The sequence below is a fragment of the Siphateles boraxobius genome, unplaced genomic scaffold (assembly GCF_051911475.1).
Source record: "Siphateles boraxobius isolate OS27281-9 unplaced genomic scaffold, OSU_SipBor_1 9, whole genome shotgun sequence".
NCBI lineage: Eukaryota > Metazoa > Chordata > Actinopteri > Cypriniformes > Leuciscidae > Siphateles > Siphateles boraxobius.
In genome coordinates, this window is record NW_027509219.1 from 33735515 (window position 1) to 33760506 (window position 24992).

General features: G+C 38.4%; 1 protein-coding gene and 1 long non-coding RNA gene across 4 annotated transcripts in view; one reads left to right on the forward strand and one right to left on the reverse strand.

The window, feature by feature from the left end:
• Positions 1-24992, forward strand: part of cux2b (cut-like homeobox 2b) — a 163504-nt gene that overhangs the window by 120373 nt on the left and 18139 nt on the right. For 2 of the 3 annotated variants that reach the window (XM_077223423.1, XM_077223425.1), the window contains 6 exons: positions 16245-16376; positions 18787-18876; positions 19420-19540; positions 20462-20538; positions 20625-20691; positions 24750-24798. In XM_077223423.1, coding sequence (XP_077079538.1) covers positions 16245-16376; positions 18787-18876; positions 19420-19540; positions 20462-20538; positions 20625-20691; positions 24750-24798 — 536 coding nt within the window. The remainder of the gene's footprint in view (positions 1-16244; positions 16377-18786; positions 18877-19419; positions 19541-20461; positions 20539-20624; positions 20692-24749; positions 24799-24992) is intronic. The other variant, XM_077223424.1, reaches the window with a different exon arrangement.
• LOC143732402 (uncharacterized) lies at positions 5499-6186 on the reverse strand. Its single transcript, XR_013201103.1, has 2 exons — positions 6104-6186; positions 5499-6008 (listed from the first exon to the last, which is right to left on the reverse strand). It is a non-coding gene; the product is annotated as an uncharacterized LOC143732402 (long non-coding RNA).

Here is a 24992-nt window from a genome sequence, read left to right on the forward strand (position 1 = left end):
TTTAACTTATTTTTATTTCAGTTTTAGTCAGTTTCATTCGTCAAGTTAAACTACTTTTATTTCATTTAGTTGGCAAGAAAACGTTTCTAATTTTCATTAAAGATATAGGATATATAAGATTTATATCAAATATTTATATTTTATTTTATTTCAGCTTTGCTCCAACTAACAAAAATGATTTTTGATATTGAACTTCTTAGATATTCTTTAAGATAGACATCTTAAAGTTACAGCACAAATGTTGACAATGTTTCTTCATCTCATGTTTATATTTTCTCTTATTTCAGCTTTATTTTAATTAACGAAAACTATTTTTAATAATTTTACCACTGTTTCAACACTGATTTAGTCACTAGTCCACTGTATTAAAGTGCACTTTTCCATGACCTCATTAACATATGACTTGGTTTGCTCTGATGAGGTCATACTGATATGGACGTCTTAAAGATACAGTAGCACAAACTGTCTGTTAGAAAATGATCATGTAAGTAAAACTAAATGATGAGGTTTATGAACGTGTAGAAAGTGGCTCCTTTAATGTGCTTGTTGGAGTGGTTTGGGGTCGGGTGGGTCCATATGGTCTCGGGTTCTGATGACTGCAGTGGGCCAATCAGAGCTCAGTTGGATGTGAAATGTGGGATTGATGAGGAGTGTGGAGCAGAGGAGAGACGATAAGAGAGAAAGAGACACATAGAGACGGGAGAAAGAGGACAGGGGCCTGACGCTAGACCGTCCTATCAGAGATCACAGAAGGCTTTGTGCCACTCTTTACACAGTCATTGTAATGGAAGCTTCTTCTGGAGAGATAAACTCTGTTCTCAAACCTAGGGAGCTGCCTACCTAGACAGCATTTACAGGTGTCATAGGTGCACTCCTGATGAGACGGCTCTTTAACTCTTTCCCCGCCAGCATTTTTTTTAAAGTTGCCAGCCACTGCCAGCATTCTTGATCATTTTAACAAAATTGTCATGGCCCCCATTTTGTTGTATGAGTATCAGAACATATCAGCAATATATCAAAAGAAAGAATAGAGCCTCTGCTTTTAGAAAACAACAACAAAAACGTTTTATTGTGGTTCCATGCATTCTTTTTTTTATCAACACTCCTATCAAACTTTTATCAACAAACTATCAAATCACATTTTTGTCAAAGGGTACATCCAGATGGGATTCAGAACGATGATCAAAACACAGATGGAGTAGATGGAGTCCATCAACACACTCAAAGCTTCACAGTCCTAAAGCTCGTCCTGGGTAGACATTTCATTCAGTAACATTAGACAGTTTTGATTTATCTGCTGTTTAATTTTGATGATCATGTATTTCTGCTTACATGTGCTCATAGATATATACACTAGATGTCGCCTTGAGGTTCTAAGCATGCGTCCAAACCGCCGCCATCTTGGAACAGGGGTCTCGTCATAGGAAGTAGCTAGGTAACGCTGGATTCATGGATGATGCCGGACTTTTGTGCTGCGTATGGATGTTCACACGAACGAAATCTAAAAACCAGACAGCAAGGGATTACATTTCACAAGAATGTGAAATTGTGTAAATTTTTTAAAATGTCTCTAGACTCAATGATAAATACATGTCTGACCGTTGGAACGAACCAAAACAACTAGAAAATCGCGTTAATGACGATTTATGGTGATTTTATTTCCGTTAGAGCATTTCCTACATTGACGCTGATGCATTAAAGAGGAGGTGCTCCCCTGTTCCATGATGGCGGCTCTACTGACGCATTCGTTACAATGAACTGCCGTAGCCAAGGCGACATCTAGTGCATATATCTATGGCATGTGCTATCCTTGTTTCTGCTGTTTCTTCATCTGTCTTTTGATCAGGACATTCTGTACTCTTTCAGTAGATGTGTCATAGCGCCCCCTACCCTATAAGAGTGAAAACATGGAAAGCTGTAAATTTAAAAGAGTTAAAAAGGCAACTTAAAGGGATAGTTCACCCCGAAAAGAAAATTCTGTCAACATTTACTGACCCTCAAGTTGTTCTGAGTTGTATGCATTTCTTGCTTCTGCTGAACACAGAATACAAACAGCTGTTGACTTCCATTGTATGGAAAAGAGTAATCAAATGTTTAGCTACTGACATTCTTCACGATATCTTCATTTGTGTTCGGCATAAGATATAAACTCATACAGGTTTGGAACAACTTGAGGGTAAGTAAATGATGACAGGATTTAGATTTTTGGGTGAATTATCCCTTTAAGGCAACATAGGCAACTTAACTAGACAGCAATCCCAGAATGCATTCTGACTGACTCAGTGAATAAATCCAAGATGGTGGATAAGGCAACCTTTAGGTCATTCAGTGCTGAAAAGTAATGATTTCTCAGTGTGATTTAAATCACTATTTGTGTGTGCAGCATATGCTTATTAAAATATTGCAGCGTTGACATGTGCAATTGAAATTGTGTTTTGTGCAAGCAGTGCTGTTTGGAGTTGCTCAGTACGTAGAGCGTTTCAAATCAGCCATCTTTGATTCCAGTCCCAGAGAATAACTCCATTTGACCTCGTCAGTGGCATTTATTTATTTTATTTTTTGGCTGGTTCATTTTGCACAAAAACACGTTCTGATTTGCATGCTACCAAGGGTGACCGTGGTTAAACGTGGCCAAAGTTTCCCCCCAAAAGCCGTGGCCATCAGATGTCATCGGTCTCGTGTGATGCTAGCGTAACCCGGAGCTTGACCTCGCTGTGAAGAGCTACGTTTTCATCTGTATCGACCTCTGACGGATCTTGCCATCTGTGAGGGTGAGCCTGTTGTCTACAGCAACCTATTAATCTGTTCCTTCCTCTGGCTTTGTGCAAGGTCACCCCCCCCTCCCCCCAATCCCGGGGAATGAACCGTTCCAGGTGCATAAAGTACAGTAAACTAGCTCAGCTTCCAACACCAACATGCTTGTGGATTGTTGATCCAGCATGTTTGTGTTCATAATCAGAGCACAAACACAATCTGTCTTTACTTGTATAGCAAAGTACCACAAATCAACAATTATAAAAACCTGTTTTAAAGGGTTTACATGCAAACCACTAATCTCACGCCAATTCGTACGCATTTTGCGAGGTGGCTAATTTGTAGCCACACTCTTATGCCGGGTGTACACCAAAGGATTTTCACAGTCCCAGACTAAAGACCGGCAGTCTTTAGGAATCTTACTGGAGTCTCGGCGCGCTCCCGTCGTCTCGATCGTTAAATGTGAGGTGATAATCTGCAGTCGGCGACCCGATTTATGCCAGTCTTTCTCTAATCTTTCATATCAAACATGTTTGATATTATCGCAAGTCTTTAGTCTGAGACTAAAAACTGTGAACCCAAGTCTTTAGATGTGAGCTGATAATCTTATAAAGTCTTTTCTAAATCTTTTCAAAGTCTTTAGGTGTACAGAAACCATTACAAATTGGTAAGATTTTTGCTAAATCGTACATATTTTACGAGTTGCCCAATTCGTATGAATTGGTACGAATGACCTACCCCTAAACCTGGGGTTTAGACAAATCGAACAAATTCGTACGAGTGAGGTCGTATGAATTTATACGAATAAGCCACCTTGTACTCACTCGTACGAAGTGGTCGTGAGATAGCGTTGGAATTTCTGAAAAATACATTTATTTTACAATAAAGATTAGGGCTAGGCGATAGGATGATATAAAATGATGATCCTCTGAATTGTAGATTCTCTTTAGAAAAATAAGCCTCATTATTTAAGGCATCATTCAGTGTGGGATGAATTATGCGCTAAAGTTTAATATGTAGGGTTAGGGTTGCCCTAGTAATAATATCACAGCTGAACATATTTCCATCCAGTCAAATCCCGACGGATAAAATTCGGTTCTACTTTAGCAACTCAAACCCGTTTTATGTGATTATGTCATAATAATGATTCTATAGTACTGTATTATGATTCTCTCCGTGAGGTTCTCTTCAGATAAACTCATATCTGACCGTTAGAGTCCTGCGTCCGCTGCTTTAATGCGCCGCTTGTAAGGTATTGATAAAGTTAACACAAAACATGCCGCTCATCTGTTTATCTACAAAGAGTTGAGTTTGTCTTTTCACAGCAGGAGGAGGCGAAGGGAAAATGCTGATGTGTCCTTTACGGTCTACATGCTAATCGCTGTGTGTGTCTCTCTTTCTGTCTGATATCAACATAATGATGGCTCCCCGTTTCCACGTTCTTATGTTTTACTCTGTTTTACTGTTTCGTCAGCAATTATTGAATCCCTGATTGTTCAGCTGTGTATAATTATGAAAAAAATTATTGTAAAACAGATGTGAGTGTTTCTCAAACTCTAGCACTTTTGGCCCTATGGATGTTAAGAAAATAAACTTGCACTTTCACTAAACATATTTTCATTTGTCTACTACTAATGTGCAACATCAATTTTTATATCATTTCCATCATTGGTGGTGGAAATGACATTTTAAACATTTGTGTCCAGCTCTTTTTTTTTCTTGCTTAGAGTAATTTAATAATTTTATGTATCCTGAATATACACAATTAAATATTTTACGTTTAGCATATTGTGACAAAATTACAGCCTTATTGGAAATTATGCACGATAAAACATTCTGTTATAAATATGATAATTAAAAAGTGATATGTACCTCAATATTTCTCAAATTATTTTGTCTATCTTTGATAAAACACAATTAGGGTTAGTATTGTTGGTTGCGATGAAAATAAAAATTTTGTGTAAACAAACTTATTTTTAGCATTTATTGAGTGAAAAAATAAATCTAAATATAATTTTTAAATATTTTCTAGTTTATTTTAATATTTGACCATAGTTATAATTTAAAATAATGTTTGTATGGTGAATTTTCATGTGTTAAGATTGAGAATGTATCACAGACTAAGTTAAAACTATAAAAGTTTCTGAGAGCCTTTAAAGGCATGTTTGAGGGTCAAGACTTGGTTTTAGGGATCAGGTTTTATTTAGGTTTAGGGTCAGGGTTCGAGTTAGGCTTTTAGTTGTGATGGGTTTGGGTAAGGAGCTTGAGATTGCATGTCAATGAATGTATTCATAAAGATAGATAGCGTTGTGTGTGTGTGTGTGTGTGTGTGTGTGTGTGTGTGTGTGCGTGCGTGCGTGCGTGTGCGTGCGAGTGTTTGTGTGTGCATGTTTGTGTGTGCTTGTGTGTGTGTTTGTGTGTACATGTGTGTTCACCAAAATAAAATAAAAATTGTATACTTCTCATAAAATGTTATTATAGGGTTAGTATTTTTGGTTGTGTTAAATTACATCATAATTTTGGGTACAATAAACATTTTCAATATTTATTGTGTGGCGAATAATTTTTTCATACAATAAAAATTGAAAATATTTATTTAATTTTTTATAATAAATATTCAAATGTCATTAAAAATATTTGTATTCAGTTTTTCATATTTTGGAGTTGAGAATGTATCTGGGACAAAGGTAAAACAATAAAAGCAAAATATAAAGGACATTTCAGTATTAAAAATAAAATGATAGTAGAATTCACACAACAAAAATTTATTATTTCAGTTAGTGTTAATAAAAATCAACCCTGCAGGACATAAAAGCGCTTGCAGTTGAAAAAACATTCCCGGGAGACATATAGTGTGTGTGTGAGTTCACCAAAATAACATGTTTTTTTTCCCCCATAACAAAGTTAAACATTTTATTTCTTTGTCTGTTTCCACGATTGGCAACTTCCTCAGATCTGGCAGCTCTTGAGTTTTGCACCGTGTGGCTCTTAAGGGAAGGTTTGTTGTCTGGTTTCTAAAAGCGTCCGACTCGGAGCGTCTCTGCGTTCTCAGGTAGTTCTTCTGGGAGGCTCGCGGCTCACCTGATGTTGTTAACAGGCCATCTGTTACACGTTCCCCATCCGAATCTCCTGCAAGAACAACCATCAGAGCCTTCGCCCGCCGTAAATAACACACCTCTCGGTTATATGTTTTTAGCGCCGACGTATTCATGCCCCGCGGTCATATGGATGCTTTCCGTTTCTGCATCCGCTTACTGGAGGAAAAGCGGGTAAAGTCAAAGTTAGTCCCTCCAGAGGAGCGTGTGTGTGCATGTAGTGTCACTCAAAGGCGTCTCTGAATCAGTCTCACCTGGAGAGGCTGTTGCCAGGGGCGTCGCCGTAAGACACGCGCCGCGGGTGCGCGCTCTACCTATGCCTGTGTTTTTGTACCCATAATCCCCCTGTGCCCCCCTCCACACCTCTCCCCCCACCAGTAACCCCCCCCCCCCCCCACCAGTAACCCCCCCCCCCCCCCCCCCACACACACACACACACACACACACACCTCTCCTCCACCAGTACCCCTGAGGCAGTGTCTTGCTCTTTTCATGTCAGTCGAGAGCTCTGGATCTTCAGGAAATCTCTGCGTGTAGGCTAAAACGAGTTCTGTTTGAGAGGACCGAACTTTAGCCGGCTCTGATGACGCCTTTGTCATGAAAGACCCAGTAAACCTGCCGCTTTCTCTAATGAATGCTAGTGCTATTGCGCAGGCTAGTGGTGACCAGCGGTACTGCGCCACACTTCAGCAGCTGAACTTATTTACTCATCTGTAAACCTCACACAGTGTTCATAAACGCTTTGAAAGTAACCACCCAGACCGATTTAATTATACAGTACTATCAGGTTCCAAATAGGACAAAAAAAGCTAATTTAAAGTGTTTTAAAAGTAGTTATATTCCAAGTTTTCTGAAGTCATTTAATGCTTTGTTTGAGGAACAGACCCAAATTTAAGTCATCATTCACTGGTAATCTTCCACTGTCGGCTAGCGCTCAAATTATTTGGGTTTAATATGGCATTTTGCATCACTGATGTCAAACATGGGGTTTATGTCCCCAATTTGAATAAAAGTATTAAATTTGAGATCTGTGAATCAGCGAATTACGGCTTAAATTTGGGCTTTAACTTTCGTTTAGCATACTTTCAGGCTCAAAAAAGGACAAAAAGCATCATTAAATTGTTATTAAAGTAGTTCAAACGAATCTTGCATTATATTACAAATTTTCTGAAGTCATTTGATGGTTGTTTGATGAACTGACCAATAGTTAAATAGCTCAAATACTTTATTTGATTATCACAGTTGTTCTTAAAAATTAGGTTTTTTTTAATTATAGATTTTCATAGTTTGAGATTGAGAATGCACATGGGACAAAGGTAAAACAATAAAATGAATATATAAAATACATTAGAGTATTAAAAATCACAGTGACATAAATGTCTGAATCCTTTGTGTTGCATTTGCTTATAAAATTGACAAACTGTGAATTTTGAATGAAAACATGATATTTGAGATCTGTGGATCAGTGAATTAGGACTTAAATCTGGTTTTGTTCTTCACACAAACTTGGCATGTGATTTGGAATAGAGTGCATGAATCATATTAACCTCTTTTGGTGCTTTATGATGGGGTTTTTTGGTAATTTTGGGAGCTTGACAGTGTGCATCTTCATTCAGCGTTGATCAGCATCTCCTTTTTTGCTCAAGAAATTCAAGTCATACATGTCTGGAAATACATGATGGCCAGTTAATGCTTGTGAACTATAGCTTTAACCATTCAAGAATTCAAAGTTCATGACAGTTTGAGATGTAATTTAGCATCTGTGTATTGAAACGCTTACAGCGGATTGTGTATTTTTCTCCTGGTAGTTCCCTCACGCATCTGTAAGCCTCTTTGTCACTGTGTTCATGGAAGAGTGACAGTATTTTTCGTAGTTCATTATTTTCCTCCAGACTGAAGGTGAAACTCACATGAAATACTGTAGTTTTGCACCCTTAAAAAATAACACGCTTAGACTTACCTTTTCATCTAGAAAATAAAGAAACGTTGAATTCTGGTTGTTTATGGTCCTGAGGTCCTCCGGGACCGTGTCACATGTTTCATTAGTAGTTCACACTTTGGGTGTCTTATTGTTGTAGATGTGACTGTTTCAGGGGATTTTTTGCTAGAGATCCGTGTGTGTGTGTGTGTGTGTGTGTGTGTGTGTGTGTGTGTGTGTGTGTGTGTGTGTGTGTGTGTGTGTGTGTGTGTGTGTGTGTGTGTGTGTGTGTGTGTGTGTGTGTGTGTGTGTGTGTGTGTGTGTGTGTGTGTGTGTGTGTGAGAGAGAAAGCGAGAGATCTCTGTGGGCCGCTAGAGATTATGTACTGATGATTTGTAAGAGCAGTAATAAACACAAAGCCCAGGAGATGTTTGAGATGTTTAATAATGCATTATGTTCATAAAAGTGCTGCCCGGCCAATGAGTCCCTATAGAGAACAAGCCCACAGGGAGAAAACTGAAGTGTGTGTGTTTGAGAAGGTGAATATATAAGGCTTCACGTGTCTCAGAGCATCTTACAGTACACAATATCCTCTTGACAGACCGTCATGGAAATAATGGCATTTTTAAGTGCCTTGCCTGATGAAATTACGGTAAATTCTATAAAGTAATTGTAGAGTTTGTGTGCATGGAAATGTGACTGAATACAGTTGCCTCAAAGTATTTGGATTACTTTGCATTAAATATAAAAATATAAAACAAGTGTAATTTACTCCAGTAATTAAAAAAAAAAAATTCTAAACTTCCTAAAAACAAGCAAAATGGTGTCAGATATTAAGATTTGTTCTAAGAGATTATGTTTTGAATTAAGCTTATTGTTCTCAGCCCATTGGCATTTTTGTAATAATGAGTGGTCTGACTCATTTACACAAATCTTTCCTTCTGAACTTTTCTTTTCAAAGAACAAAACCAATTCAGTTATTCATTACATGCTCTAAGACGCTCCAATAAGCCATAGATATGTTTACAACACATAATGCTGTTTACTTTTTTGATCAAGCTTTATGAATACGTTTTTTTATTGCAATTCTAAGTGTCCCAGTTCAGTTCAAAGATCAGCTCATAAAATTAAGTCATTTAAGAGACCAAAATTTCCATTTAAGCAATTGTAAAACCCATTAACACCAGGTGGTCTTGCGTCCAGTGAGTCTGCGAGATGTTAAATGGAGAACCGATGAGTCTGATTTATAAGCAAATCTTTTGGTTCATTCGTTCAGACTGGTTTTGATTCACTGAAAAGATTCAAAATAACAACTCATATATACAATGCATGTTATAGACAACTCTAAATTTATTGAGGTTTATTTGCAAGTCAGTCTTGTTTTAAGGATGTCGGGCCAAAATGTTTTGCTTGTAAAGTCTGTAAATGCATCTTTGAAATCAATGGCACTTGCTCTGATATTCTGATTCTAATGCAATGACATTCAGACATTTGAAGTGTCTTTTTTTAAGTTACAGTCTCTCACAGATGGTGAATATGACTTTATCTGAATCACACACAGCTTTTAAATAGATGTTTTGCTCAACATTTGACCTCACGAGTGCACCAGACGTCACCAGCGTCTCCTGAAATCATCCTGGTGGCCTTCAGTTAATATTCCAGTTAACACAAATGCTCGGCCGATCTGTTGGCTTTCCTCTTGTTTGTATCCTTCATCTTTTATTGAGATCACTCGTCTCTGGCGGAGCCTCACGCAGCTGCTCCTCTGCGCCGCTTTCAAGCGCTCTTCAGCTGATTCTTATTGATGTTTGTCCGACTGTGTCCTTCACAACGCCACTAAAACAAAAAGGCTTTGAGAGGCAAGTTTGTCTTTCAGCGCACGCAGCCGTAGGAAGAGACGCATCTCTCTCTTTACCTCGTTCTCTCTCCACTTTATTACTTTCTTCATCAAGGCTTTTGCAAAAGCATTTATTATTACTGCTTGAGTATGAAGGGCAAAGAAATGTTGAATGTTAAATTGAGAGAAATTTAAGTTTCAATGATGTTTTTCATGGAACACTTAAGATCAGGTCACAATGTTACCATGGTTGTGCACAGACAAAAATGTTAAAATATGCCATGTTATTGGAATCGGATGACAATTTCATATTATTGTGAGATATGTGGTGTATACTGTGGTACTGATAGATAGATAGATAGATAGATAGATAGATAGATAGATAGATAGATAGATAGATAGATAGATAGATAGATAAGAACCATGAGAAGTGGGGTAATACTGCTACTTTTTAGTAGTTTGTAGTTAGTGTTGTATTAATGAATGAGTTGAATCTTTCACAGGAAGTGAAGAAGGAAGCTGTACTTACACTTAAGTTTGTATTATTGTAATGTAATCTGCATCTAACTTCACTTTAATGTCCATATTAATCTGACTGAAGTGTAAATCATGAGGAATTTATGGGGTTTTAAATCCTAATATGCAAAGCTCTGTCTGCAGATGTTTAGTGTAATATTCTCTCTCTCTCTCTCTCTCTCTCTACACACACACACACACACACACACACACACACACACACACACACACACACACACACACACACACACACACACACACACACACACACACACACACACACACACACACACACACACACATAGTTCTCTGAATATATACTTGGAATAAATTGCCACTTTTTGTTTAGCTTAAAATAAGAAGTTGACTTGTATTTCTCATTGATCTGTGGGAAACACTAGTTCATCCCCAGCAGCTCGTCTGACGAGAGACAGTTTTTGAACTTTGCGCACCCACTTGATAGCCAAAAAAGACGTGACACTTTTTGAGTGTGTATTTGAGAGGTACAAGGGGGGAAAAAAACCTTAAAGCGCAGCCTTGTAAATTAATTTGTTCGTGTTGTACGATGGGCGCACAGCTGGTCTCATTAGCATGCACACAACAAATAATTATAGCAAAGCTTTTTTTGCAGTCGGCGCTAGGCTAATGGGCTTGCTGGGTTAATTATGTCAGAGCGTAATTACAGAGGGCCCAGAGAGACGCGCGTGCTCCCCGCTGCTAATGACGGTGTAGCGCTGACAGGGCCGAGACAGACCGCCCTGACACACACCTGCTCACTACTGGACTGACTTCACATGCGCACGCTGTGGAATCGATGGGGTTTATGTTGGATGGGGTTGGGTCATCAGTTGGGGGGATGTTGCATCAGGAGCGGAGAGTTTACGCTGTCGTTTTATCAGGTATGAGGGAAGATAAACTTTCATGAAAAGCATCTTAATTAGAGTTGAAAGCAGAAGACGAAAAGCAGGTTTTTGTGGAACACAGTTTGGAAAAAAATTCATAAGTATCATCAAGTTTTGACTCGATTTTGAAATCAACATGTCCACATCAAACCATTGACACACAAAAACCTAAAAATCAGCAAATTGCTGATGTGAAGATCATCACTGTTTATTGAGAATCTGAAGTAGATCTTGGTGACTCTGGAAGTATTGCAAAAAACCGTTGAAATATCGTCCAAATGTTTTTGAGAGAAAAAGTCTCTTCTGCTCACTAAGGCGGCATTTATATGATCCAAAATACAGTAGAATTAGTAATATTGTGAAATAATATTACAATTTAAAATAGTTTTTTCTATGTGAATATATTGTAAAGTGTAATTTATTCCCTGTGATCAAAGCTGAATTTTCAGTATCATTACTCCAGTCTTCAGTGTCACGTGATCCTTCAGAAATCAGTATAATATGATGATTTGCTGCTCAAAAACATTTCTGATTATTATCAAGGCTGAAAACAGTTGTGCTGCTCCATATATTTTTGTGGAAACCTTGATAAAAAAAAGTTTCAGGATTTGTTGATGCACAGAAAGTTCAAAAGAACAGCATTTATTTAAAATAAAAAATCGGTAACACTATATAAGGTCTCATTTGTTATTTATTTTTTATGCATTAACTACATCACTAATAACGAGAAATACATTTGTTACAGTACTTATAAATACAGTCATTCATTAGTGTTATTGTTAGTTCACAGTGCATTCTTTAATGTTAAGAAATACATACAACTTTCAATTTTAAAAAATATAATAGTAAATGTTGTACATTAACTTTTACTAAGATCAATGCTGTAGAAGTATTGCTCATTCTTAGTTCATGTTAACAAACTAATGAAACCTTATTGTAAAGTGTTACCAAAAACTCTTTTGAAACACTATAAATGTCTTTACAGTCACTTTTGGTCAATTTTATTCATCCTTGCTGAATTCAAGTATTAATTCATTTATTTAAAAAAAAAGAAAAAAAGTACTGACCCCAAACTTTTGAACAGAAGTATACATTTATACATTTGGCAGATGCTTTTATCCAAACTGATTTACATTTTATTCAAGTATTTTTGTTTTTGTTCATGATATTGGTGTGCAAGAACCATGCTGTTTGAGCTTCAGGAACAAAGGCTGGGTTCACATGCATAGTGTTTACTGCATGCTGTGCTCTGTATACTTCTTTTTGAAATAGTCTATGAAACAATATGCAGCATGCAGTGATGGAGAGTAGTATGCTACATCATCGTCATGTGACCTCTTGTTGTGCATGTTTGATTCTGCAGGTGGTTTCCAGTTGTCGTCTCACAAATAAATACAAATTTTGGCTTTACTTCTGGTAATTCAATAAAGCAGAATTAGGTTTTGTACACAGTACATCCAGCAGAACTAGCACCAGTAGTATGGTTATGTGTGGGTTTTAACATACTACCAGAAACATTCCCCAACCGCTTTATTCTCATATTAATGTTCTGTACACGTGTTGAAATTGATTGTTTTGTTTTTTTGTGTGCGTGGTTATGATTTATAACAGTCTATAAGGGGGGTTGCTAGTATTAGTTAACATGACCTGAAGGCAAACATCCAATCAAGCGTAATGAAGTTATGGAGAAATGAGAAAACGAGTAGTGTATGTACATGGACGGTTAAAGGACAGATTCATTAACGATAATGGGCGATCTGTGATGTCCAAACCCAGCGCGGGCCTGAACGAGACCCGTCCTCCTTTACGTGCCATTAACACTTCATTTAATCAGGGGATGATTGCATCTGATTTGATAGAATATGTTTGGCACTCTTTAATAGCCGCCGTAATCAACATGAATAAACTTTACAGCACAAAGCAAATTGGACAGAATGAACGTCACAGTTATTTTAGTATTACAGCTCTGACATCATTTTTTATGGGGGAAAACAAATTGACATGCGATGAAAACTGATTTTCCAAAGTGTTTCCTCTATAGACATCATATTTACTTATACGTGGAGTATAGGATGAAATATATTTTCCCCCCAAAAAACAATGTATATATATATATATATATATATATATATATATATATATATATATATATATAATTATTATTAAATTATTAACAATTAATTGAATTATGTGTGCTACTTGGACATTCTATATAATTATAATACATAATTAATCCTATATATAATTATTTTGACTTCCATCCGTAAATGCTGACAGAATCTTCATTTTTGGGTGGTGTATTATATATGGAATACTATGGTATTTACATTTTTACTCCTGTTGTCAAAAAAAGCATGATAGTAGCATGGGACTTTTTGGAGTACTACAGTGCCTAGCATAAGTGCTAAAGTTGACTAAAAAGAGGAATAAAAAATCATCTTTTGGTAATTGATCTTAATGCCTTAATTTAAAAAATGAGGAAAAATCCAACCTTTAAGGACACCAATTTTCTTTGGGAATGAATAATTTATCGTAAATAAATAAATGTTCTTCCTTAAAATACAGGTTGAATAAGTCAGGACACCCCTATGTTAAATTCCCATAGAGGCAGGCAGATTTTTATTTTTAAAGGCCAGTTGTTTCATGGATTCATGGATTCAGGATACTATTCATCCTGATAATGTTCCCTTGGCCTTTGGAATTAGAAAAGCCCCACATCATCACACACCCTTCACCATACCTAGAGATTGGCATGGGGCACTATTTTAAAAATAAAAATCTGCCTGCCTCTATGGGAATTTAACATAGGGGTGTCCTGACTTATGCACCCTGTATTTTAAGGAAGAACATTTATTTATTTACGATACATTATTCATTCACAGAGAAAATTGGTGTCCTTAAAGGTTGGATTTTTCCTCATTTTTTAAATTAAGGCATTAAGATCAATTTCCAAAAGATGATTTTTTATTCCTCTTTTTAGGCAACTTTAGCATGGGTGTGTTCACTTATGCTATCCACTGTATATATTTATACCATGGTGCATATATGTAAAAAAAGAAGCTTTGGCGGTACCATGATAGAATGATGGTTTATGGTAATTTAATGGTACATTATAAGGTAATATACCATGATACTGAAATTCATGTACTTCAGGGTTTACTTGGCTTTCTCTGGTACTGCTATGATGTATTTCCAAAATACCATGGTATTTTTTGCATCATGTAAATAGCAAGGTACATGAATTTCGAAAGTACCATCCAAAAATCAGATGTTATTTTTCAAACTTACGTTTTTCAATATTTACTGGACATAGAACTTCATGGTCTTTCCTAGAATATCATGGCATCTGCTGATGTACAACTAAAAAAAAACAGAAATACTATGGGACCATGCCAGGAAAAATAAATATAAATAAAAATGTTGTATTGCTTTGGTACATGTGCAAAGAAATATCCCTTTTGATACTGTGTTATTGGTTTCTTTCCCTGGAAATTAAGCAGAAGCCACATGCAATATGTCTCTGGTTTGATCACTTCCCAGTACAGTTTAATCCAGATGCATCCAGACATCATTCAGATGCACAAACACACACTTTAATATCTCAGCGGCTTCCATAATGTGATTTCTGCCATCTCACAAATGCATCAAGTTTGCAGAGTTTTTCTGATTGAGGAGAATCTCTGGTTGCGTTTGAGAATAAACCCTGAAGGGTTTAATCATTAGAACTTAAAAGAAAGCGATAAAGGAGTTGATGCGCAGAAGCGCACTGATTTAATCCGTCGTCTTTGTGTAAAAGGAGTTATACTACTCTTAAAAGCAGTGTCCCAAGTGACTGACGCAATTTCCACCGTGCTTTTGTAACAAAGCGCACACGTGCATGCGCTCTGCATTTATTCCGACGCTCTAAAGTCTCACTGACTGTGTTTAATATCCTGATTTATTAAATACGCCACTCGCCCTCGCGGCCTCCCCATCTGACCTCGATTCAGTTGGAGGAAAAATCAAACTGGAAATATCTTCTGTCCGCGCATTTCCAGGGGTGTTTTGCAGCTACGAGAGCGGATCTGTCTCTGTCGGAGAGAAGTGAGCGGATCAGGACCCCTGTCGCGCGGGATGAAAGCCGTCACGGGTCGAGGAGGAAAAAGAAGCGATTTCCCTCTTCTTTTGGAGTGTTGAAAGACTTGTATCTCCCCTCCCCGTGTCAGCCCCGCTCCCATGAGCCTCCTCGGTTCGGGGAGTCACCTCCTTTGCCAGGTACACAACAGGAGCACGACTCCTCTCTGAGCCGCGCAGAGCTGAACTTTTTCAGGGGAAGAAAGGGAAGACGGAAGATTAAAAACAGCCCTGTGATGTGGAGAGCCGAGTCGCCTCCTGAGGATTCCTGGCATAATAATTTAAATGATCAAATGATCCAGAGGAGACTTGTTAGCGCAGAAACAGCCTCCTAGTTGGCCCCATGGGCCCCTCACTGAGACGCATGCATTGCAAAACAGCTCCTCTGTTGTGCTAAAGAATCTCACCTTTTTTTATATACATATATATGCTATTTTTTTTTGGGTGACTTTTTATCCTCTTCTACTTTGTTGGATTTGTCTAGATAAGTATTTGGGAGCAAGTTAAGCAGCGGAGGATGCTGGTTTTTAGGCCTGATATAGAGGGAATATCTTGATTCGTTCTGATGTGGGATTTTTTGGGAACACTTCACAATAAGGATCCATTTGTTAACATCAGTTAACTACATTGAACCAACCATTAGCAATACTTCTAAAGCATGTATTAATCTTAGTTAATGTTAATTGCAACATTTACTAATGCATTATTAAAACAGTTTTTTATCTGTTAATATTAAGCAAATGTATTGCTCGTTGTTAGTTAAATCATTAACTAATGTTAACTAATGGGACTTTATTGTAAAGTGTTACTGATGTTTTAAATGATGACAAATGAAATGAGAAAATTCCGCTCATTTCAATAGGAATCCACAGGATCAGGAGTTTCACAAGAGGGTTTAATATTTCCCCACAGATTCTGATCATGTTAAAGTTGGTCTGCACATTCACCATATCGAGCAACAGAAAGCTGTTTGGTTTTAAAGTGACTTCAGTGTGAGCGGTGCTACATGAGCCGCTACACTATTGACTGTTGACAACGGAGCTGTTTTCGCCCAGGTAACCACACACTAATTTAGCTTTACGTCTCTTTGAATGTGTGTGTTCGTACAGATCCGGCTCCGCTGCTGGAAGCCACACAGGAGCGACTGGCAGATCTTCAGCGTTCGGCCCCTGAAGGTGATGCTCTGGACACAGAAACCTCTGAGAACTGGAGGAGACACCTGGAGTGCCTTGACAAAGCAGGTCAGAGTCACACACACGCACACACACACGCACGCACACACACGCACACCCACACACACTCACACCCACACACAATATACACACTAACAAAACACACACCCACACACAACATACTTACTCACAAAACACACACACAAGCGCACACACTCACACACAACACACACTCACACACACGTACACACACACTCACACACACACACACACAACATACACACTAACAAAACACACACTCACACCCACACACAACATACTTACAAAACACACACACAAGCGCACACACTCACACTCACACACAACACCCACACTCACACACACACCCACACACACGAATGCACACACACATTCACACGCATCAAACCCACACACAACATACACACTCACAAAACACACACTCACACCCACACACAATATACACAGTAACAAAACACACACTCACACCCACACACAACATACTTACTCACAAAACACACACACAAGCGCTCACACTCACACACAACACCCACACTCACACACACACCCACACGCACGAATGCACACACACATTCACACGCACACACACTCAAACCCACACACAACATACACACTCACAAAACACACACTCACACCCACACACAACATACACAAGCGCACACACTCACACACAACACACACTCACATGCACGTACACACACACTCACACGCACACACACACACACAACATACACACTAACAAAACACACACTCACACCCACACACAACATACTTACAAAACAGACACACAAGCGCACACACTCACACTCACACACAACACCTACACTCACACACACACCCACACGCACGAATGTACACACACATTCACACGCACACACAACATACACACTCACAAAACACACACTCACACCCACACACAACATACTTACTTACAAAACACACACACAAGCGCACACACTCACACTCTCACACGCACACACACACAGACTCACACGCACACACACTCACACCCACACACAATATACACAGTAACAAAACACACACTCACACCCACACACAACATACTTACTCACAAAACACACACACAAGCGTACACACTCACACACAACACACACTCACACGCACGTACACACACACTCACACCCACACACAACATACTTACTCACAAAGCACACACACAAGCGCTCACACTCACACACAACACCCACACTCACACACACACCCACACGCACGAATGCACACACACATTCACACGCACACACACTCAAACCCACACACAACATACACACTCACAAAACACACACTCACACCCACACACAACATACACACTAACCAAACACACACTCACACCCACACACAACATACTTACTCACAAAACACACACACAAGCGCACACACTCACACTCACACACAACACCCACACACAACATACACACTAACAAAACACACACTCACACCCACACACAACATACTTACTCACAAAGCACACACACAAGCGCTCACACTCACACACAACACCCACACTCACACACACACGCATGAACACATGCACACATTCACACGCACACACACTCACACCCACACACAACATACACACTCACAAAACACACACTCACAAGCGCACATACTCACATCCACATGCACACACAACACCCACACTTAATCACACACTCTCTCTCACACACACACACACACGCATGAACGCACGCACAAACATGCACACAAAACACACGCACACACACAACACACACACACACTCACACTCACACACACCCACATACACACACACACACGCATGAACGCACGCACAAACATGCACACAAAACACACGCACACACACCCACACACAACACACACACCCACATACAACACACACACTCACACGCGCACCCACACACACCCACACACACACACACACACCCACACACACACACACACCTTAACCAATTCATGATTTAGGAATTGATTTAATGCCCCAAAGGAGGTCAAGTCAGATTTTCTGCCTTTTAAGGACAAACTATAGCTATGTAACCTTATAATGATTACTGGAGACTTTCAAAGTTAAGATCATCATAGATGTTTTAGACTAATCATAACATAGACTGATGTAGATAGACAGGCTCATGGTAATATATCCAGTGCTTTTGAGGAATGTTAGACATTTACATTTATGCATTTGGCAGACACTTTTATCCAAAGCGATTTACATTGCATTTAAAGGTACACATTCTTATCAGTTCTTATCAGTTCTTGTCTAATAGACATAAACTACTGTTCAAAAGTTTTGGGTAGGTAAAATTATGTTTTCGAAAGAAGTCTCTTCTGCTCATTAAGGCTGCATTTATTTGGTCAAAACTAAAGTAAAAACAATAATTTTGTGAAAATTGTCACAGTGCTGGTTGTATAAACACAATAAGGTAATATTTAATAAATCCAACAGGTAATTCGAACAGGAAAAGAGCAACATACAACACTTCCACAGATGACGAGACCGGACCCCGAACTGAAACAGAACTGAACAGATTTACAGGTGATAATGATGGTGACTGATGAGTGCACAGCTGAACAGAATTAGTGCCCGTGATGATGATGAAACATAACGAGTCCCAACTAACGTGATTGTTTTCTATGTGAATATATTATAAAGTGTAGTTTATTCTGATCAAAGCTGAATTTTCAGCATCATTACTCCAGTCTTCAGTGTCACATGATCCTTCAGAAATCATTCAAATATGATGATTTGCTGCTCAAGAAACATTTCTGCTGCTTTATATTTTTGTGGAAACCATAATACATTTTTTAAGAGTTACAAAAACAGCTTTAATTTGAAATAGAAATCTTTTGTGACATTATTAATGTCTTTCATTTCACTTTTGATCAATTCAATGCATCCTTGCTGAATTAAAATCTTAATTTATTTTTAGAAAAAAATATACTGACCCCAAACTTTAGAACAGGTTTGTAACTTTAAAATGTTTTAAAATATTTTCTTAACACTGTTAGGTTGAACTTGTTATTCCAAAGAGAATGTGGCCTGGTTACAATGTTACAACATTTAAATAACTGTGTTTAGAACACACAGAGGAGGGGCCTGTAACCGTGGAGACGGGGGAGGCGTCGACCCAGCGGCCCATGATGACACCAAACAGCACACAGAACGCCCCGCTCCAAAACCATCAGGACCCGCAGGATGGGTATGTAACGCACTGGAAGATCTGACAGAATTTGTTCCGATTTTAAAGTCCCCATGAAATCAAAATGTAAGTTTTTTGGCTTTTAGTATCAATATGTTAGTCTTACAAAATTACAAAATTTGCTTTTAGAAGATATAAGCATTCAAAACTTCCAGTCTCTCACTTCCACCGATATGATCAATGATTTTGATGACATCACGCGGCACTTCAGCTTCTCATCAGATTTACTGTCCAATCAAATGCCTTCTAGAATCTGAAGCTCCGCCCCCTACATTATAAATAGACGCTGAAGCTGGGCTGAAATCGGTCACTTGTTCACACATTCACTATTTCCTACATGGTGAATGGGACATAGTGCACTAAATAGGGGATAGTGAACGATTCAACGGCTTTGGCTTCTACTGTCTTCCTGTTTCTGTGGAAATTACGTCAACACATTAAATAATAAATAATAAATATCATGGGTTTACTGCATACTGCCTGTGCTGTATACGTACACAAATATATATACTACATTTGTTTAATGCAGTGAGTGGTGTCTAGTTGGTAAATCAAATATGGTCGGTATATGAAATATAATTTTTTAATTAAATGATCATTTTATTTTTATCACATTTTCAATCTAATTTTATGTAAAAATGTTAAGAATTGCGACTGATATGCTGATTGTTCATCACAGTCAAATTCATTGCATTATGGGATTCCGCATCTCACACAGTGCTTATATACTTCACATTTCGCAAACTTTACATACTGCAGAAGTAGTATGAGTAGTATGCTACTGTAATCCGGCGCCGAATAAGACGTTTACATGAAATCAGCTGTTGGTTTCCAGATCCATTCAAGCGGCTTCATCATTTCTCAGCGGGGGTTTCAGTCACTTCCTGTTCTGATCTCTGCGATGTCTCTCCGTTTCCACAGGGAGGAACATGAATCAGACATTTCACTGCCTGTTAGACTCGGCCAGGCTGAGGACCGGATCAAAGCGCTTCAGTCATGTAAGATCCATATCAAACACTGAGGTCATCTGAGGCTTGATATGAGGTCAGAGGTCAATGATTGCACCCGTGTCTCTGTCTTACAGCACTGACCTCGGCCCGAACAGAGCTGCAGGAGCTGAGGTGTAAATACGACAAGGAAAAAGCGGAAAAGTAAGACACTTATTCACTGTGGCAACTGAGAACACGGGTCCATATTATGCTGATGTTTGTTGTGTTTCCTTTCTTTGTATTCATTGGAATATTTTCTGTGATTTTCATCTCAAGCTACATGTTTGATTTGTCTGAAGCGGAGCATTTATTTCCCCCTCTCTTGCTTCTGTGAAACATGGTGACTCCAGTTTACAAAACCTCCATAACCATTTCCAGTCTCATCCAAAATTGAACTTCTCTGACCTTAGTTAAAGATTTAAAGTTAGACAAATACCCAACCTAAACTCGATTCTTACCCGAAACCAGCCTAACCAGCTGACATGGGTTTTAAAAATCTCCCCAGACTAGCACTTTTGATGCGCACTCGTCAGAGTTCGGGTGCATTGCATTATGGGATACCGCATCTGTTAATACTTTGCACATATGTGACCCTGGATCACAAAACCAGTCTTAAGTAGCACAGGTATATTTGTGGGAATAGCCAACAGTACATTGCATGGGTCAAAATTATCAATTTTTCTTTTATGCCAAAAATCACTAGGATATTAAGTAAAGATCATGTTCCATGAAGATATTTTGTAAATTTCCTACCGTAAATGTATAAAACATTTATTTTTGTGAGTGAATGCAGCATAAGCGCCAACATAAATGGACAACTTTAAAGGCGATGTTCTCAATGTTTCGATTTTTTTGCACCCTCAGATTCCAGATTTTCAAATAGTTGTATCTCCGCCAAATATTGTCCTATCCTAACAAACCATACATCAATGGAAAGCTTATTTATTCAGCTTTCATGTGATGTATAAATCTCAATTTCAAAAAAATGACCCATGTGACTGGTTTTGTCATCCAGGGTCACATATATGTGAAATATAATTATAGCTTAAATACTATTACATTATTTCATATACAACTTAATGCTCATGCAGATCTCTTAAACCCCTTAATATATTTGCTCGTCTCAGAACAACATATTAAACCTGAAATGAATCTGGTCCGGTCCTGATGTGGTAGACCTCACATGGGTTTCCTCCTGGGCTTTGTTTAGTTCAGATCAAAAGGATATTTTTGTTCTTATTTCTGTTCAGCTGACAAATTTCCATCCGATTCTCTTTCTGCAGCAAACAACGGCCGCTGATGCTACGATAGCATTAGCGATCTTGACTTAGCCAGACTGAGAAACTCAAAGGCCCGTGCGGCTCGCGAGTGCACTGAACGGCCCTCTCTTCAGACTAAATTTCTCTGATTGTGCTCTTAAAGCAAATCTCGTCTAATTGAGAAGGTATCTTTGTTTAGCGCAACCTCAGAGACTCGCATGTTTAATCAATCTTTCACTTTTCTTTATTCCGCTGCCTCTCCACCTTTTGAAAATCAACTCCCTGATGGCTGAGAGGAAACCGTTGAACTTCAAACAAACCTTATGAATAATCTCCCCGAGACGCTATTCAAATGAGAGCTCTCTGATTGTGCCGAGCGCACGCGTGTGTGGGCATGTTGGGATACGATGATGCCGAACACACCGCTAGATAAGATATGACTCACTCGACTCTAATGACAGCAAACCTTGCAGTTTTAGTGACTTCAGTGTCTCCCTTAAGAACTTTTGAACTTGTTCATTTATTTATTTCTTCTATTTGTGGTTTACGGGTTTCTCTGGAGTGCAGCACAAGGACCCCTTTTAGGCAGATTCACGTGGACCCCGGTGTAAATACTGTAGTTGCGTTCGGTATTGTTTCTGCTATGTGATTTACATGGCAATGCTTTTAGCAGTGTCTAATATTTGTATCCAACATCAGTGTTTTCCGATATTCAGTGATGGTGAAAGAAACTGTGACATCACATCTGTCTCTTGCATTGCCTTTACTTGCCGCAGTCAAAAACATGCATGCATCGCAACCAGTGTATATAATGTAGCAGTGTAAGCCGGTTCTTTTAACGAATCACTCAAATAAACTCTAAACGTTACCAGTTTGAATCAGTCTGAGGAATCTTTATCCTAATGAACTGGGTTAATATGTGAAGTTCTTACTTCCAGCCATGTCACACTAAAAATGCAAGACCTTTGTGAGACAAATTTGTTTTTATTTAAACATATGAAAAATTAGGGATGCTCCGATTGATCGGACGACGATCATGATCGGCCGATATTGGCTAAAAATAGATTGATCGGCGAACCCCAAAAGCGCCGATCAAAAAAGCCGATCACGTGACGTAAATTACTCGCGAGACTTTTCCCACCTGCATGCGTGGCGCACGGGCACACAACAGCAGAATGGAGCTTGGCAGTGGCAACATGAGTTCTCCTTCACCGGAACGAATAGGGAGTCTCCCAACGGATTGAAGCGCGCGTCCGAGTGAAGACCGTGCACCGCGCGAGCCACAACAGAACGCGGTATCTGCGCCACTGATCACTGCGGCAACGAGCACTTTGATCCCTTGATAAAAAAAAAAACATTTAAGCGCTAGATCGCCTCTTATTTAACTAATTAACAAAAAGAATGCTCTGAGTTAACTGGAGATGTTTTATTTATTTGTATTGGTACATTCGTGCCGCAAGATGTTTTAAAAGTGGTGGTGGTATTTTATTTTTTTTGATCTGACGTAGTTGGTTCCTCAGATTATTTTATTTAATGCCATGTCAGCATTCAAAGCTATTTTCATGGCAAAAATTCAGTTATAAGAATACAAATATCATATAAATACAATAAAACAAAACAAATATAAACAAGAAGTCATTTTATACAATATATATTTTTAAAAATCCCAAACCTTTTCAGGCATAATCTCATTAAATATGTCCTTTAATGAAGTAACTTCATAAAAGAGCATTCTGCTCAACTACATCAGACGTTCATAATAATAACAGAAAAAAACTTGCCATAGTTTTGTCCTTTTATCAGTAGCCAGTTTTGGTGTAACAAGTTGTACATTTTGTTGCCAATTAGTAAATGTAGTGGGTGTATTAAGAGGCTACAATTTCCAAAAATGCCTAAGTGTAACTTGATCCCCTCCCATTAGGCTGATCTGATGTGTGTTGGTCTGCCTGACCCCTCTTTGTTTGCAATAGTTTAATGTTACTCTGCCTTATTTGGGAAAGCTGGCCTACAGTAGCCTTAAGACATCTCATCTTCTAAATACAATTAAATAATCATTTCTACAAATGGTGCAAACTCTGCTAGATTATAGATAAAAGATTCCCATTCCCCTGCCATTCTGTGATCGGCAGTGATCGGCAATCAGCAGATCATGATTTTGGTGATTGGTAATCGGTGATCGGCCCCAAAAATGCTGATAGGAGCATCTCTATGAAAAATGTGTATATAACATTATATAATATATAATTATAATATTTTACATATATGTACATAATAGAATATTATATATGATCTTACATATGTACATCATATTTTACTAAATAAAATATTTATTTAAAAATATTTTACTATTTTAAAAAAAATATTTTAATAATTTTTTTTTTATATTAAGTTAAAAGTAAAAGTTATTCATTCACACTTTAAAAACAGTTTATTTTTACTGTTAGTTTAACCGCTTTAGTTTAGGGTCCATTTCTCACTATTAACGACAGCTTTTGCCCCAATCAACTCCTAATTACTGTTTATTAATAGTTTGTAAGGTAGTTGTTAAGTTTAGGCATTGGGTAGAATCAAGAATGTAAAATATGGTCATGCAGAATAAGGCATTAATATGTGCTTTATAAGTACTAATGAACGGCCAATATCCTAGTAATATGCATGCTAATAAGCAACTGAGAATTGGACCCTGAACTAAAGTCTTACCTTTATTTATTTTATTTATAAACACCATAATTATCAGTATTAGGGTTTTAATTAATTCATAGCATCAGGGGTCTGTTGACTACCGAATCGCAGTTTTTTAATTACTTAAAAAACGTTCAAAATAACTTCCTCTCGTTGGTGGCCGGCACCAAGTGAACCTGTCGCTCTGCACTTTTCATCACTTTAGTGGCATGAATCTGTGTGCGATTGCGTGTGAGCATTAACCGTGATGCTGTTTAACGTATGGTCTGTGTCTTCCAGAGTGGAGGAGATGGGAGCTCTGATGGTGAACCTGGAGAAGGCCAGCCAGGTGAGTGTGTGCCCTCCTCTCAGCCTCTGATTGAGACGCTGCCGTCGGGAACATAATCACCTTCCTAATCAAGCTTTGAGTTTAATTAGACCCTCTTCCTCCCCCACCACCCTCCTCGCCCTCGCTCTCGCAGGCCCGTGATTACCCGCCACTCTTTCCCATGATGCCGTGCGAGCGGCGGAGGACAGGGGAGA